This window comes from Charadrius vociferus, unplaced genomic scaffold (assembly GCF_000708025.1).
Source record: "Charadrius vociferus isolate BGI_N301 unplaced genomic scaffold, ASM70802v2 scaffold433, whole genome shotgun sequence".
Classification (NCBI taxonomy): domain Eukaryota; kingdom Metazoa; phylum Chordata; class Aves; order Charadriiformes; family Charadriidae; genus Charadrius; species Charadrius vociferus.
This window is the reverse complement of record NW_009647846.1, coordinates 1045593-1061088: the sequence shown is the minus strand read 5'-3', so window position 1 is coordinate 1061088 and position 15496 is coordinate 1045593. Positions and strand designations below refer to the sequence as shown.

The window sequence follows — 15496 nt, the reverse complement described above, 5'->3', positions numbered from 1 at the left end:
GCCCAAAGCCATTCTGAAGCGGTGATCCAGTGGAATGCGAGATGTATTCCTGCAGCAGCACAAACCTTTCCAAGTAGGCAGAACAGGCACACTCTGCCTGGACAGAATTAAATAACCCCCTGCTTTTAGGTAGACGTTAGGTGGAAATGGCCTCTATGGCTACGTGCTATTTCTAGAGTAATTTCTTCCCTTTCCATTACCTCTTTCAAGGTTGACTGTTTTCCAAAGTTTTAACATACATTTTGCTTAATGTTGACTGTAAGGACACCAACGGAGAATATGGAAAATGTTTGTTCCCATTGTTACAAAAACATCTCTAAACATTTATAAATAATGTATTAATTCTTCATGAGTTACAAATGAAAAGGCAGCGTGCCAGCTTTCAAAGAAGAGCAAGAACCAACTGTAAGGTGGCACTATAGGACGGGGAGTAAAAGGGCACAAACACTCGAGCGCAACTGAAGAAAACTCTGTTCCAAAGCACTCCCTGCTGAGCAGTGCTGCCTGGGGGATGAAAGCCCCACACGCTGATCCTCTGATGGTATGAAAATGCCTGATAATTGCCTTTTCCATTCTGCACTGGTCTGATTAGTTTTCCTAATTTTTCTCCCCTTCCTCCTCGTACGATGCAGCGGGGGCTGCACAAGCAGGAGAGAACACGAGCTGTGATTTGCGTGACAGATTATTTTACGAGACAAACCCCTCAAACCATTCATCACATAATAGAGGCCATCAGCCATACTTACAGCCAAAACATTTTCACTGTTTCCAGCCCATGAAGTGCCCATCACCACTTTAAAAAAAAAAAAAAAAATGAAAAGAGAGAAAAAACTGCCCAGACGAGTAGGCACGCACTAATCATTTTTCTGCAGAGCACAGAAGTGGTCTTAGCACCACTATAATCAGTAAAGTGCTTTCTGAAAACATGTCTGGTGTCTACACTTCACTACCTACCGTACAGCATGAAAGGCTGAGATTGAGATGAAATCAGAATTGCCATCTCTTCTGTCCATTGCTAAAATTTAGTTAGTTCTACTTGATTAAGCTGTGCAACAGAACTAAACGTTCTCCTAGCTACGGAGGGAAAAAAAAAGGCAGGAGAGAACGAGAAAACCTGAACACATCCATTACGTGAAAAGATGTGAGAATAATTCTCTGTCAACATTTCAGCTCACAGACACAGACTCCACGGCTGTGTTTCCAACAGGAGTAATGGCATCAGATGGGAAAGAGTTATTTGAACAACTGAGCTTTAATGAATCTCCTCTTCTTCAGGAAGATGGAATTTTACGAGCGCATTGAGAACATGGGCAACTGCAGACAGACAGAAAACTTATTTTCCTTTAACTCTTGCCTTCGTTCAGCCCGAGAGACGTGGTTCCCTGATGCTCAGGAAGGTGACCTGCCTCCACAGCAAGGAGCGGAGGGACAAGGTGTCCGGGGAACTGAGGACCAGAAATCATGCTGGGAAGGTTCAGGTCCTGGGTCACCAGGAACGTCGTTAGTGGCGCTAAGCAAGTGGGCAGGAGACATGTTCCGTAGAAACATCAGCGGGTTTCCATCTGCTTATCTAAGCACTTTGCTATCTAAAAGAGCTATCAGCTGACGTACTGCTTCCCCAGATTACTGAGAGGAATTAGGAGGAGTGAGGATAAATATGCTGTAGATGTGATGAATGGCGGTACGGGCTACTGACAGGGAACTCGGAATAAGCCATACCTCTAGGGAACGCAAAGGGTACATGAAATTTAAATAAACAAGTAACTGAGAGATCCTTTTTACCAGTTCTCTGTGTACATTCACCATTTCTCACAGCACTTGGAAATCTCGGTCTCTAACTGTATAGGGTTTTCCCACAAGGGCAGGAAGGCAAATGTCATGAGAACATCGTGTCTATAGATCTTTCTAAAGATGAACCAAGAGAAAACCGGGGGGGGGGAGAAGGAAATGCTAAAAGACAAGGTCATTTATCTTCCCAAAGAAGGGACAGGGAAAGACTTACAGACTCGTTTTTCTGCACGTTTATGGGTGTGCCAGCAGCCCGTCAAGTGAAACGTGCATACCTTTCTAGGATTGTGTTTTTTTAATCTCTAGACTAACACTGAAACGCCAGGGATGTTAGAAGGTATTTGAAAAGTGTAGTTGTTAAAAATATTAACTAACCCTGCCCTGACTATCAAATAAATCTAGTCAAAGTGGCAGCTGAATGACTCGGTTCCCACAAACTTAAATGAAAAGAACTTTGGCACAAAGGAATATTTTGGTCTTAAAATTGGGAGATAAAGTTAAAAGGACAGCGACCTCCAAATACTTCCCAGGCATACTGATAGCCCATGGAATGGAACTTATATCCAGAGGCCTGAGAAACACAAGCGAGTGTTTGCTTTGGTTTTGGGGGCTTTTTGTTTGTTTGTTTCAATTAAGTTTATCTTAGCAAAGAAATGTATCTTCTCAAATTTGATTAACAATACTGAAAAAAAGCAAACAAGAAAAGCTAACCCGTTTCTCCCTGCAAAGCTCCTCTCAAAAGGAAAACATTTCCACCAACATCTTCAATTGAACATTATTTTACGTTTTGAAATGCTTCATGGTTTCTAGATACATCTGAATGTAATAAAAACGCTTAAAAATACAATGGAACGAAACACTTCGGACAAACCAAGGGTTGGTTTGTTGTTTTCTTTTCATTTTGGCTAGCAACCCCCCCAATCGATTACTCCTACAGCTCTTCTGCTGAGCGCCGGCAGATGGTATTGATCTAGCAGGGCTTTGAAAATGTAAAGCAATATAGCATTGTTTTATGGCATCCAAATTACAGAGCTCACCCTAAGACATGCTGAGATACCTTAACTAGCTTCATCAAAAAAGTCATGAAACCTTTTTGATGTTCCTCCCATTTCCAAACCCGTCACTGTGATTCAGTTACTGGGGACTGCCCAGTTAATGCTGGGGTAGCAGCCAGTGGCTGTGATGGGGAGCCTCGTGTGTATGTGTTGCAACAAAACCAAAGCCAAATTTTAGCTACAAACATACTTTTGGGACCTTGCACTGTTCTCTCTTGTCCACTTAAATACCTACAGCCACTCATCACGTCGTTACATGGGCCCCGAATGCCATGTTCCCATAGCAATGTTTACTCTTACATTATTTTTTCTGTAGAGCTTCGCAGGTAGAACGGTTGACACACAACCATCGTTAGGCTTTTGATTACAAAAGCCGTGGAAATAATGAGGGAAACCCCTTCCCGCACAGGGTCATCATGTCAGAAATATGCTAACAACCCAGTTAGGTTTCTACTAGTTCTTGCACTGATTTAGGGCATGTAAGTGAACAAATGGGGAAGGTGAGGAAAAAAAAAAAAAACACAACAAAAGGAAAAGAACTGAAAACTTGTAACGGAGAAGGCACCATAAATACGGCAGGACTGGCTTCAGGGGGGCTCAGGCATCTACTGCTCCAGGAGCAGAATATATGACAGAAGCAAATGTTTGATTTGCATTTATTCTGGTTTTCAATCCAGCAAATTCCCGAGCTCCAGACGAACATTTATTTCCCAAATTTCCAGCACTCAGCACGCACTTCATCACAGGAGGCAATCACATCATTATGCTGCTTAACAAAATGTAACGCCAGGATGCACTGACCTGACAAAACAGCGACTCCCTGCTGAAACCATGCTGCAAGAAACACACATTTCATTTTCACCTTGGGGCACTGGGGTGGGGGGAAGCCCAGATTTGTATGCTGAATCTCCAGCTCATATTAAACTAAAAATTGGGGCAATACATGGCGATGCCCAATTTGTTCTGTGCAAGCTGTATGCAGCCTATTTTATGATGCTGAAAATCCTTGTTAATCATTTGGACTCGTTTTCAGGATGAATTTCTTGCAACATTTGAACAGTAGGAAGCTCTTTATTTGGCATCATTAAGAAGAAGAAAAAACTCCTCAACAACTAATGTATGCAAGCCAACATCATTTCACTTTTAGCTGCCAGCTCTTTAAATATGGATGTTTCCAAGTAGCAAATTATTAGAGTGAACTACAGTTGAAAGGATAAAGGTCTGGATGCAGACAGACATTTCTGTAGTAAAATCCACAATTTTTAAGACCAAGACAACCAGTGGATAGGAAAGGATTCCCCTCTAATTCACTATTTTTCTAACTGGAAAAGGGCATAAATACTCATGCCTCACCTCTGCAGAGCAACAGCTACTCTCAGATTGCGTAATTTTGCTTCTAAATTTTTTTAAGGTGTCCTTTTCAATGGAGAACAGAAACTAAAGTAAAAGATAAAAAAAAAAAAACAAGAAGAAAAAAAAGTAGATTACTTTCCCCCCAGATAGTCCTACACTTCAGCATTGGTCATTAATGTCCCCAGGCACTTTTTGCAAGGATGATGAAGTTAGGTTTTCTATCCTAATCAAATTTCAAAATAAGTAATTGCATTTTCTCTTATCTTAATGCCACTCACACTTTCAATGAGATGCATTATTTTTCCCTGCTAACCTGAACGTTTTTTACTGTTGCACTACAATGTTAAATACTTGCAATGTTATACCCGGGCGGTGGGATATCGGGGCATTGGAAGGAACTGATCTCTGCAGCTTTGCTTTGCAAACACTGCCTTGGACCCTGGGGATGGAAGCTGCCCATGAAACACAGTGGTTTTCCGACGTGCAGCTACTTCCCAGTGACATCTGATATTCTCTTATGAACCTCCATCTGCCCAGAGCTGGAACAGGAGATAGCTGTGGTAATTGCGCAGTGACTGCTAGAGACCAAATAGCTTCAATTACACTGGGAGACACGCAGTTGGCTAATGGAGACGCGACGCACACGACTGAAAAGCATTAATTTTGCAAGTTGTGACTTTTAAAACTCATCCCTCTTTCTAACCTTAGGAGGAAGGAAGAGAAAAAGAAAGTATTGCCACAGATAAGATTAATTCCTGCATAAAAAGGGTTTCAGCCTGAATTAACTGGACCTATTTTGACTTTTCACTAAATAACTTCCATGCAAACCAGAAAATAACAACCGGCATAACTCCAGCCCAGCTTAGTTACAAAACTGCAACAGTATCAATTTGGATTAATTGTGGATCTGGCTATAATTAAGATCATTTTCTAGCTGGAATAGAGCAGGTCATAGATGGTAGTCAGGAAGTCATTGTATCCCAATTAATTTGGGATAGGATGAAGGTGAGCACCACTCTTCAGCCTCCTTCAAGGCACTCAGATGAACGGGCTTTAAGGATCACGAAGCATTTCCGTCCCAGATCTCCCCTCATTTGGTTGTGGTTTGTTTTTTTTTTTTTGCTATGGAGATGCAGCTAAAACCAATGCTTCAACCACAGCACTTGAGTGTGCAAATGAGCTCGTGGCTGATCCACAACCTGCCTTCGGTGGGTTTTAAGATCTAGCGTTGGCAGCTCCTTCATCAGAGGCAGCAATGAGACCCACCTGAAGGGGCTAAGGTGGCAAGCTCCATCCCTGCTGACCAGAGGCCATGTATTTTGAGGTAAAGTTAACAAGACACGAGCCGCTCTCATGAAAGATAGATGCTGTGATAACGAGTAATTTTGTGGACTTGATATCACAGGTGCAAGAACTACCTTCAAGTCATGAACATCAGAAATCTCAGATATTGAAACTCTCATGATAATTTCTGAACTAAAAGGAAAAATGGCATCGGAAGTCAAAAGGAGAGAGAAGCCCTCGCTGAATAAATTAAGTGGGTGGGTATATTTGCCACATAGCTCCTTCCTCACAGTATGTAAAGGCAAGTTTTCCTGTTGGTCTGCCCTCCAGGTGGTCAGACCAAGCGGAAGAAGCTCCGTAAGCACTTGTCTCCTCCTATCTGAGCGATAAGAGCAGCCTCATGGCAAACGGCTCGCCAGGCAATTTTCATCCCGCTGATGAGGGAAGACAGATTTCAAATCAGGATCACAAATTTCTTTAAAAGGGACACAGATCCATGAAAGATAACCGCTTGTTCGTGACGTACCAAACGACCCCCCGATGAAAGAGCCAGCCACAACAGCAGGTTGTTGATGGCGGTGGTTGGCGGCACAACACACGGCACTTGTCGGACACACGCAGGCCATGCCTGGAACGGCATCCGGCACAAAGAGACACTGACTCCCTTTCTAAAACTTTTTTTTATATGAATGTAACAGTGCAACACAGCTCAGGAAGTCAGCCCACAAACATAGGACTGACACATTTAAAACAAATTTGTGCTAAATTGAAAGAATTATCTTTTCTAAACATTTATAGCACCCTCTTTGAAGCAAACTGCACCAAAGTACTTGCTACATTATTTATTATAATTGGCTATTTGTAAACTTTGCTTCGAATCTATTATATTTTTTTCCTACCAAATTTTGCCTTTGCCACTGAGAAAACACTGGCTTTCTTAGTGCCAGTAATACAAATTGCTCACAACCCTCCTCGCACGAACACTGGAGCTGATGATGCTGGCTCTGCTCAGGGAAAGGCCTTTGCCGGGTACCACATGCTGCCAGAAGAGACCCTTGCAGGGCAGACCCAGGCAGCAGCTAGCGTGGTCTTTCCTTTCATCTCCTCATTAACTACTTTGTAACATAAAGAAACATATTGAGAATCCGGAGAACACCAGAAACTTTGGTGTTACAATTCAGAAGCTAGCTGAGCGTTTGGTGTTCTCCGGATTCTCAATATATTTATACAATCCTTTTGCTGTACTCAATATCTTAAGACAATCTAGAGTAGAAATCTGTAAATATTCTCCACGTCCACAAGAGCCGACCTATCCCTCCCAGCCCCCCTGCCCCGAGTGGGTGCGCTGTGCCGTTGACTCTCCACTCCTCAGGATAACATAGGTTAGAAATGTGGCTACGGAAAACGCTCCGGGAATACAGAAGAGCGTGACACAAATGCGTGAAGGACTCGGGGCTCATCCAGCCCAAGAAGATACACTCAGGGCACATACAGAAAGGCTTCAAAAAGTTGCACAAGATCTTGGCCACATCTTCTATATATGCACACACTGCTTTAGTTTGCACCAGTTCATCTCTTAAGTGCATAGTAAAATAAGGGTCTTTCTTGGCACCTGCACCCAACTGGAGATCTCCCGGTCAACAGGACCACCCAGCATGACCCATTCAATCAGGCTGGCACCACCACAGCCCTCTCCTTTAAGACGTGCCAATTTAAACTTCCTGAAACACACACCGGTAACAAAAACCTCACAAATTGCTGCTGAGTGCTGAGAGTAAGAGAAGGAAACCACTTTACCTCCAGAATGCGGTGGTGGTCCACACAGCAGCACCATGCCCTGGCCCTGGCGGACAGACACCGTGCTTCTTGTTCTGGTTTTGAAGTTCTCAAGATCTGCCAAGAGAGAAAGAACTCAATTAAAGGGAGTACAATGGGTTTTTTTCCTCATGAGAAGGACAGAAGGTTCATTAGGACTTTGCTGCGGGACAGAGAAACAAAGTGAAGGTCGGCTTGGAAGGTGGGTTGGTGGGCGCTGGGTGGAACGCGGTGAGGCTGCTGTGGCTGCCAACCATAAGAAGCAGCAAAAACACCTCCACAGGGCACGAGGTTGGTAAGGGGGGAACGATCCTGGTTTACCCAAGGGCAGGAGACACGCCTAGAGAAAATTCCAGTGACATGTAACACTGCTAGTTTTATTTTACGAATTTATGAAAAATCACTACCTTAAATAATCACTACTTTCAATTATGTTATAAGCCAGTTCTGTTTCCCTTTAGGAGACTTGTTACTGTTGCCCTTGCAATCCACGTGTAAAACCCTTCCTTTCCCATAAGGAAGGCTCTTGTAATAGCTGTGCGTTAGCCACACAGTTCTTTAATTAAATTAAATTCCTCCTTCCACCTCTCTCCTTCAGAGGCCATGCGCTGCAAAAACGCAACTCCCTCTCTTCTCTCCTTGCACACTGAATTCAAGAAACTTTCTATGAAGTGACGAGGTGACTCCAGGTATTAATCAGCGCCACCGGCTGCGGCGCAGGAGCACCAATTCGCTGAATCTCTTTGGAAGCCTTTTATCTTTAACAGTCCCCTGTATTTCAATTTCCATTTCTTTGCTTTCAGTGTAGCTGAGCTGCGGCTTGGTGATTACAAACCTGTTGTCAGTGCAGTTGGGAACCAGAGAAAACACACAGGTGATAAATATTTAAGAGCAGGAACTAGTAGGAACATCATTATAAGGTTACAAGGATGAAAAATTAAGCCTTGATTTTTATCCTCTCTTGAAAATGTTTTCTGGAAGCGCTGGCATGCATACTTAAACAAAAATAAATAAAGCAAATCAGAAGAAGTCACTGCTTCATTTTAGAAACCTTCTTCACAGAATTCTTCTAAAGCTGAATTCAGGACAAAATCCAGGAAAAAGGGGAACTACAGCGGAAGCAGTGAGTAATAATTTGTTACAGCGCGGGTAATCACTGTGGGATGTTCAGCACAGTTCTGCCGTACCCCTACACTGTACATGACATTGTTCCTGGGATCTTATGATTATATTATTACGGCTTTTTCATTTGCATTTTAGTGGATAAATATTGTGGGGACTTGACAGCCTGCTGCATTGCAGTGAATTATTTGTGAAAACAGAACTGGTCCAAAAGAAGCGCACGGACAGAAGCGACGCCGACCGACCCCGGGCGGTGCTGCGACTGCATCAGGCGCTGCAGCTGTTGCATTATCGCACCCTTTGGGCAAAACGGGTTCACACAGGAGGTTCAAAACTACACCGGACTTTAAAACCAGTCCAAATTTAACGCAGGTATCAACTTAACAGCAGGTTTCCCAGGGTGAGCTGTTTGTTCAGACTCTGTGCATGTCGTAGTCTGAGTCTGTAACTTTAAGCAGGGCAATTTTCTTTATCCTTCTGTCTTTTTTGCCCTAGGAAAAAAGACAGAAGGAAAACAGAAGAAAATCCGTTATCAATGAAAACAGAGAGATATAAAATTTCTGCCCTATGTTCTATGAAAAAGGTGGAATGGCGCTTTTCAGGAACCACTCTTACATGCCTCTGGTCACCTGCCAGTCCCATAGATTTAAATATATTTTGACTGCATATAAGTCACAGATTGGCACAAGATTGGATCTCATCCTCACAGAGGACAGTTGCATAAGGAATAATAGCCTAAAACCAAAATGATGCCTGGAGAAATAAATCTGGTATTAGGAAACATTTTTACATGAATATTATTTTCCAAGAAATCAAAAAGTAAAGTAAAAGCAAACCAAGTCCCAATCACCAAAGCAGATGCTTTATATACACACATACACACACAGATGCAGCAGAAAAAAAAATGCAGAAGTATTTGTAAGAGTCTCAAATTATATATAATGGATAGAAGAGTCTTCATATCTCTAGCTCTTTATATCTTCCTGCACGTTGAGAGAACTAATACATTATGCCATATGCATACACACACACACACACACACACACACACACAAAGCGTTTTAGAGATTATATGGAATTCACTTTTCAGGCCTGAATCCTAAAAAAGACCATAACCAGGTCTGCTTGGGAACATAGGAAAGAAACACTGCATCAGCTCTGAGCCTGCGTGTTTAAGCGTACTTACGCAGTCCTCCAGGAATTCTTCGTTAATCACCAGCGAGGGAATGGGAAAGGTCTTTCATTAGCAATCATAAGAAATAGGCACCCGCTTGGTGACCCAGCAGCTCTTGATTAGGATGGTACGGAGGGAAAGCGCACAACTCAATAGTTTAAATGCAAATCTAGTCCTCTAACTTTTTTTTGCAAGGAAGAAATAACCCTATACGTTGACAAAACAGATCGCTATGTATTTATGATGAGAAAAGGACTGCTACCTGGAAAAGACGTTTCTGCTTGGATGAACAATTAGGAAATGATGAAAGAATGGTCAAAATGAATTGGAGGCAGCAAACAAAGCAGAGCATTCATCACCACTGCTCGTTGCGCCAACCAGCAAGCTTTGAAAGTCAGCTTTCAATTCTGAAAAGCCTGATGCATGTGCTTAAAATCTGGCTCCAAGTAAACTAACAAGATTAAGGTAATTATAAGAAAGGCTAATGTCTCATCAAACTGATTAGGCTGATTATGCTCATGCATTCTGAAATCCACACTTCAAATTTATTTTTGCAATACCTAAATAGTAACTTGGATGAACAATAATCTCACGAAGATTTCATTAATAAGAAATTCCATTTAAACATCACCTTGCAACTTTTCCCAAGAAATTAGGAACAATATTAGTGTTGCTGAACAGTTCTAAAGCGCACAGATTAGCGACGTGCATTCAGGAGGTTCTCCTCTGCTTTCACACGCTGTGCAAAGTGGACGAAAACCTTTCCTACAAACTTTTGCTCAAATGGGTGCAGAATATTGCACTGAAATTTTGTACGGCTGAATTCCCCACACGTGGAGGTAAGACCACTTGCTAAACAAAAGTTAACCACACTTGGTGAAAACCACCCCGCAGGAAGCTTTATCGCAGAAATAGCACTCTAACACTTCTTTCCCCACGTTTGTTATCTTCCTCCGGGGGAAACACAGCTGCCTAGTGCCTCTCTACCCCTGCCCGGAGAGTAGGCAAGAAATTATTATCTATACTTTTGACATTAAAAATCAATAGGACAGCAAAAGAAGAAGAAAAAAATAACCCTCACAGCTTCAGAATGACTCTGAACTACAGCATAAATGGTTCAACTGTGTGCATCTCCCCTGACGAGAGCATTGAGCTCCACTCTGCCTTGCCCCCAAGCCCAGAGACCCTGCCTAACATACGAAGATTTTTGTTCTTATTTGCCAATAAAAAAAAACAAACCCACAAAAATGCCAGAAGACTAATTAAGCCAGCAAGCTCAATTATTTCTTGGCACACTCACTGTTTGGAAGAAGGTTTGAAGCAGGACCATCATACCTCCACTCAATACCAGCTCTTTTCCCACTGGAAATTGCTCCTGAGCAGCAGGAGGTGGAAATCTGAGGTCTGCAGGTCTCCAGCCACTGGACCTGCCACTGTGCCCCAACAGATGCCCCCACGACACGGCGTGTTCAACCCGTGCTGCTACAGGACTGGTGTCTAGGCATGTTTTTCTCACTGTGCTATATTTTACCTACTTTTTGTTTCCTACTCCTTCTCGCTGTATTTTTCCACGTTTTACTGTTCAGCCGTTTCTCCTGTGTACATTGTCAATGAGATCACTGACTCCCAACACAGTATTTTGAAAAAACAAAACCAAAACCAACAAAACACAACAAAACCCCAACACAAACAGCCCAACAAAAAACCCCACAAGTTCTTGAAAAACAGCTGAGGATGTAGATTAAAAGAAAAGAAAACAATTTCAGATTTGGGAGGGAGGCAGTGAAAGCCTTGAACAGGTCACTACTTTCACAAACAGAAGTGAGACATTTCTGGTTTACACGTAGAAGCACCGTCACGAGGAGACAATGCCGTCTCTTGAAGTGTTTGTTAACCCAGTGGAGGACGTTAATAAAACCCAGGGGTACGAAGCTGAAGTCATGGAAACGGCGATGAGAAATTACACTTACTATGAGTGATGATGATCAGCTGCTGGAATAAACTACAACAGAGAGCAGTGGGTTCAGCATCCTTGATGCCTGGAGATCAAGACCACCTTTCCAGAATATGTATAAACACTAACTATGCTTTAAGCGCACTTAAGCAGGCGGGTTCAGTTAGGGAAAAACTGGCAGAAAATACAGACCGTGATAAAGAGGAAGCCACATTCCAGGGCACTGCACCCCTCTAGCCTTTGGATGCATGAAATACCGGGAAGGAGGAGGAGGTCTGGAAGCCAGTGTGACAGTCTGGTGGCCCGACGCCCTCTAAGAGACCTGAGAGTCCCAGAGGTTTGCTTCCTGGGACCTGGCAACATAGTATGTAAGAAATCTGAAAATAATCACATTATGATTAACTACTAAGTACCCCACAGGGTACTAAATACCATATACTAGAAATAAAAGACCTGGTCATTTAAGGAGTTTACAGTTAAACGTTAGCCATAATGCAATGAGCACCGGTAAACAGAAGGGACAGAATGAGACGAAGCAAAAGGATGCCTGGAAGTGGTAAGTTCATTAAGTTTTAGCATGCAGGCATCTTTGTGGCTTAATTAAAGTTTTTAGGGAGTGAATTGCTTCAATTGCAGTGATCTATCATTGCATAGATCAAAAAAGAAAGGAGCTTTAATTTCAATAAAAATATTTATACACGAAACAAGCAAGACATGACCAGAATTGAAGACTGCTTACACCAATACAAACTGCTTCTTGTCAGAGCCAGGATCTCCGCACGCGTTTTCGCTGTAAGTATATCTATTCAACAGCTCAGGGATTTGGGGCACCAGGCAGTATATGACCATGAAAAAATACTGTTTCTATTCATAGGATCAAAAAGCATAGCAGATGCAAGAAGGATGTAAACTTACCCTAACTAATCAAAGCAGCATATGTCTGCATGAGAAATCCTGGGTCACTTGCACCAATGAGTAACTCGCAGATCAGGCTTTTATTTTAAATGTGTTATTTCAAATAATCAAGATCAGATATGTGCGTGACTGCTAGGAAAAGAATATGCTTGCTTATTAGTTTTTGCCCTGTTTAACTTGGACATTCTCTATTTAGAAAGCAATTGTCAACATTGATTAAGAGAAACCACTGAGGAAGAAAATATTAATGCTTTCCAATTCTGGAGGTCAATGTCCTGCCAAAACTTATTGGGAGCACACAATATTCAACCAATAGAAAATAGAAAAATACTGTATAAGCTCCAGTAAGTCAAGCATCACATGAGGATGCGATTAGCACATTCTCAGTGCAAAGAGGAGAATATAACAGGGAGGAGTAACAAGAATGCAGACAGGTTATCGCGATTAACACTGTTCCTCTGACCTTATGTAATGAACAATTGAGGATGCCATTTAAACTTCATCATCTCCGCAGTTATCAATTCTAAATCAGACTTAACAGACCCGTGTGAGTATAAAGCTGTATGTATTTAACCTGTGAAAAATAGATTGATTTGTACCCCTGACACCACTGTACCAGAGACTGCACGACTTTGGGAAAGTCATTTCACTTCTCTCAGTCAAAGTTTGCCTGTCTCTAAGGATGAGTACTTAAACTGCGTGTCTCAAAAGAGACTTAATTAGCCAATATTTGCACAAAAACTTGACATCTGGTGCTGAAATACACTGGAGTGCAATACGCTATCAGCATGTGCACACTAACACCCACCCTATAACATGAACTTGAGTGTCTTTTCTTGCATTAACTAGATTTTTCTAGAGCCTCCATTAAAACTCTGCCTTAATGTTTAGTGACACAACTTACGCAAGTATTGGTAAGCAATGCCGGTCTGATAAAGACGCTTATTCCTCAGAAAATGCTCAGAAGCCCAGAAGGTGCCAGCAGCCACTCTCAATCCCATCAGCTATGCAGCACGGGTAGGGTATTGCACTGAATGACCTCCTCCCGACACCTCAAATGTGGTTTAATAAAAGCTTAAAGAACCTGGAACAATCCAAAGCCCCTTAAGACTGGGTAGTTTGTCTCAGTAAATGGCATACGGAAATTTTAATCAAAACCATATGGCTTTTCACAGTTACAATTATCCAACTTTGGCTAGAGTAATGAAAAATTTCCCTAAATTTTACGTACAAAATCAGTCTTTATAGCACAGAAGATTCAATCATACACAAAACAAAAGAGCTGTAGCCTTTTATCCTTTATTCGGACCTACTTGGATTTGTACTTTATTTATGAAAATTGGTAATTCTTTTCCTAAGCGACCACTAGCTAAGTCCTGGAAACCAAAGTTGGCTCTGTAAAAGAAATATTTCACAGATAACTTTGAAGTCCGAGCAAGCCAGCAAGACCGGATCAGCTCACTTTCCCACAAGTTTCCACTGGTGGGGACAGTAATATTTGACCTCTGCTTTTTGTATTTATATCTATTCTCATTCACAGCTCCTCTGACTGCTCTATTGTTAAGCCCTCTGCCCAAGCGGAGCGGTTACAGCCCTTGCACGAGGCCCACTCGGTTCCCGTTATTGGCCGCAACGTGGAAATAACTCAGCTGCTGAAGGCGGCACCTCCTGGAAAGCAGAGCGAAACAAGGCGCCCTCCCTCAGGAGCCTGCAAGTCTCAGGTCATTGCTGATTTGACAGAGAGATCCCTATTTTTTATGAGCGCTAAGCTCTGTTTTGCCTTTCTTTGTTTGCTGGAGGAGGGTTTCCATGGTTTGCTTTTTTAAAAAAAAAGTAATCTTTTTTTTTTCAATGTGTAGCATATTTTTAGAATCCAAAATCCGTAATTATGCTGGTTCTGAAATTAAGAGAGAACTCTCTGTGCAAGAGGGCTATTTTAGAACTATTAAACAAAACCAAAAGTATTATAGAAAATTACATGATTAGTAAATGACTCAAATTGATGGTGACAGGTGTCTGCACGTCTTTTAGAAAGCCAATTTATGCGACTATGTCATGTAGAAGGAAGCACTGCTGCACATTGCCTTGAATGGCACATTGTCAAAAACTCATACCCCATTAGTGAACCCTTTGTCATTACATTTATGATTTTTTTCCTAATGATTAGAAAAGCAGTGTCAATGCTATTTTTATCTATTCTTGCTTAACTGAGATGAAACTATTTCTCGTTTTACTATATTCTAACAAAAACATACACACATCAATCACTTCTTTATACATCACTGAATTTTAATTTCCAAAAGAAAACATGACTAATATTCAGGCTTAGAGAAAAAAAACAATGTTAGTGGCTTTTATGCTGCTGTATTTTACTTAAAATCTATCTCTAAGACTTTTGTAAAGCGAATTTGATAACACATCAGTGATATTGCTCTACTGCATTGATGTTAGTAGCAAGCAGCTACCAAAGCATAACACCTATATATCTATCTATATCTTCAAATGGATCGTTATCCCTACAGAGTGAGCTATTCAATGAACCCTGAGAGAGGATGTATGTGCTTGAAGGAAAAACAAGAGATTGGAATGGGGGACCTCGAGGATACAACCACAAGATAACGGCAAAGACCTCGCTGGTGCGGCCATGGGGCGCAAAGAGATGCCTCCAAGCTGTGAGCACAACCCGCAGCTCCTCTTCACCGATGGAACGCAACCTCGGACTGCGCAAAAGCAGGTTCGGGTGGAACAAAGGCAACTAGAACCAGGCAACTGCTCACTCAGCCTCTCAGAAAGGTTGGGGGAAGAGGGAAAAGGGAAAAAAAAAGAGTAAAGGGAGGAAATTCACTTGGTATATAAACTGGGGACCACATAGTGAACTGGCACCAGCCCGAGCAGGGACCTCAGCTAACCCTCATTTATATACTGAGCATGACATCTATGGTATGGAATACTTCATTGGCCATTCCATCACTCTACCTATGCTGCTATGGGAAGCTGAAAAAAAGTCCTTGAGTAGTGTAATCACTTACCAAGAACT

The 15496-nt window shown here is 42.1% G+C and overlaps 1 protein-coding gene across 2 annotated transcripts in view; it reads right to left on the bottom strand.

Moving 5' to 3' along the window:
- Nucleotides 1–15496, bottom strand: part of CNTN4 (contactin 4) — a 136155-nt gene that overhangs the window by 105762 nt on the left and 14897 nt on the right. Inside the window, exon 3 of one of the 2 annotated variants that reach the window (XM_009882853.1) lies at nucleotides 7278–7373. In XM_009882853.1, coding sequence (XP_009881155.1) covers nucleotides 7278–7373 — 96 coding nt within the window. Of the gene's footprint in view, nucleotides 1–7277; nucleotides 7392–15496 lie in introns of both variants that reach the window. The other variant, XM_009882852.1, reaches the window with a different exon arrangement.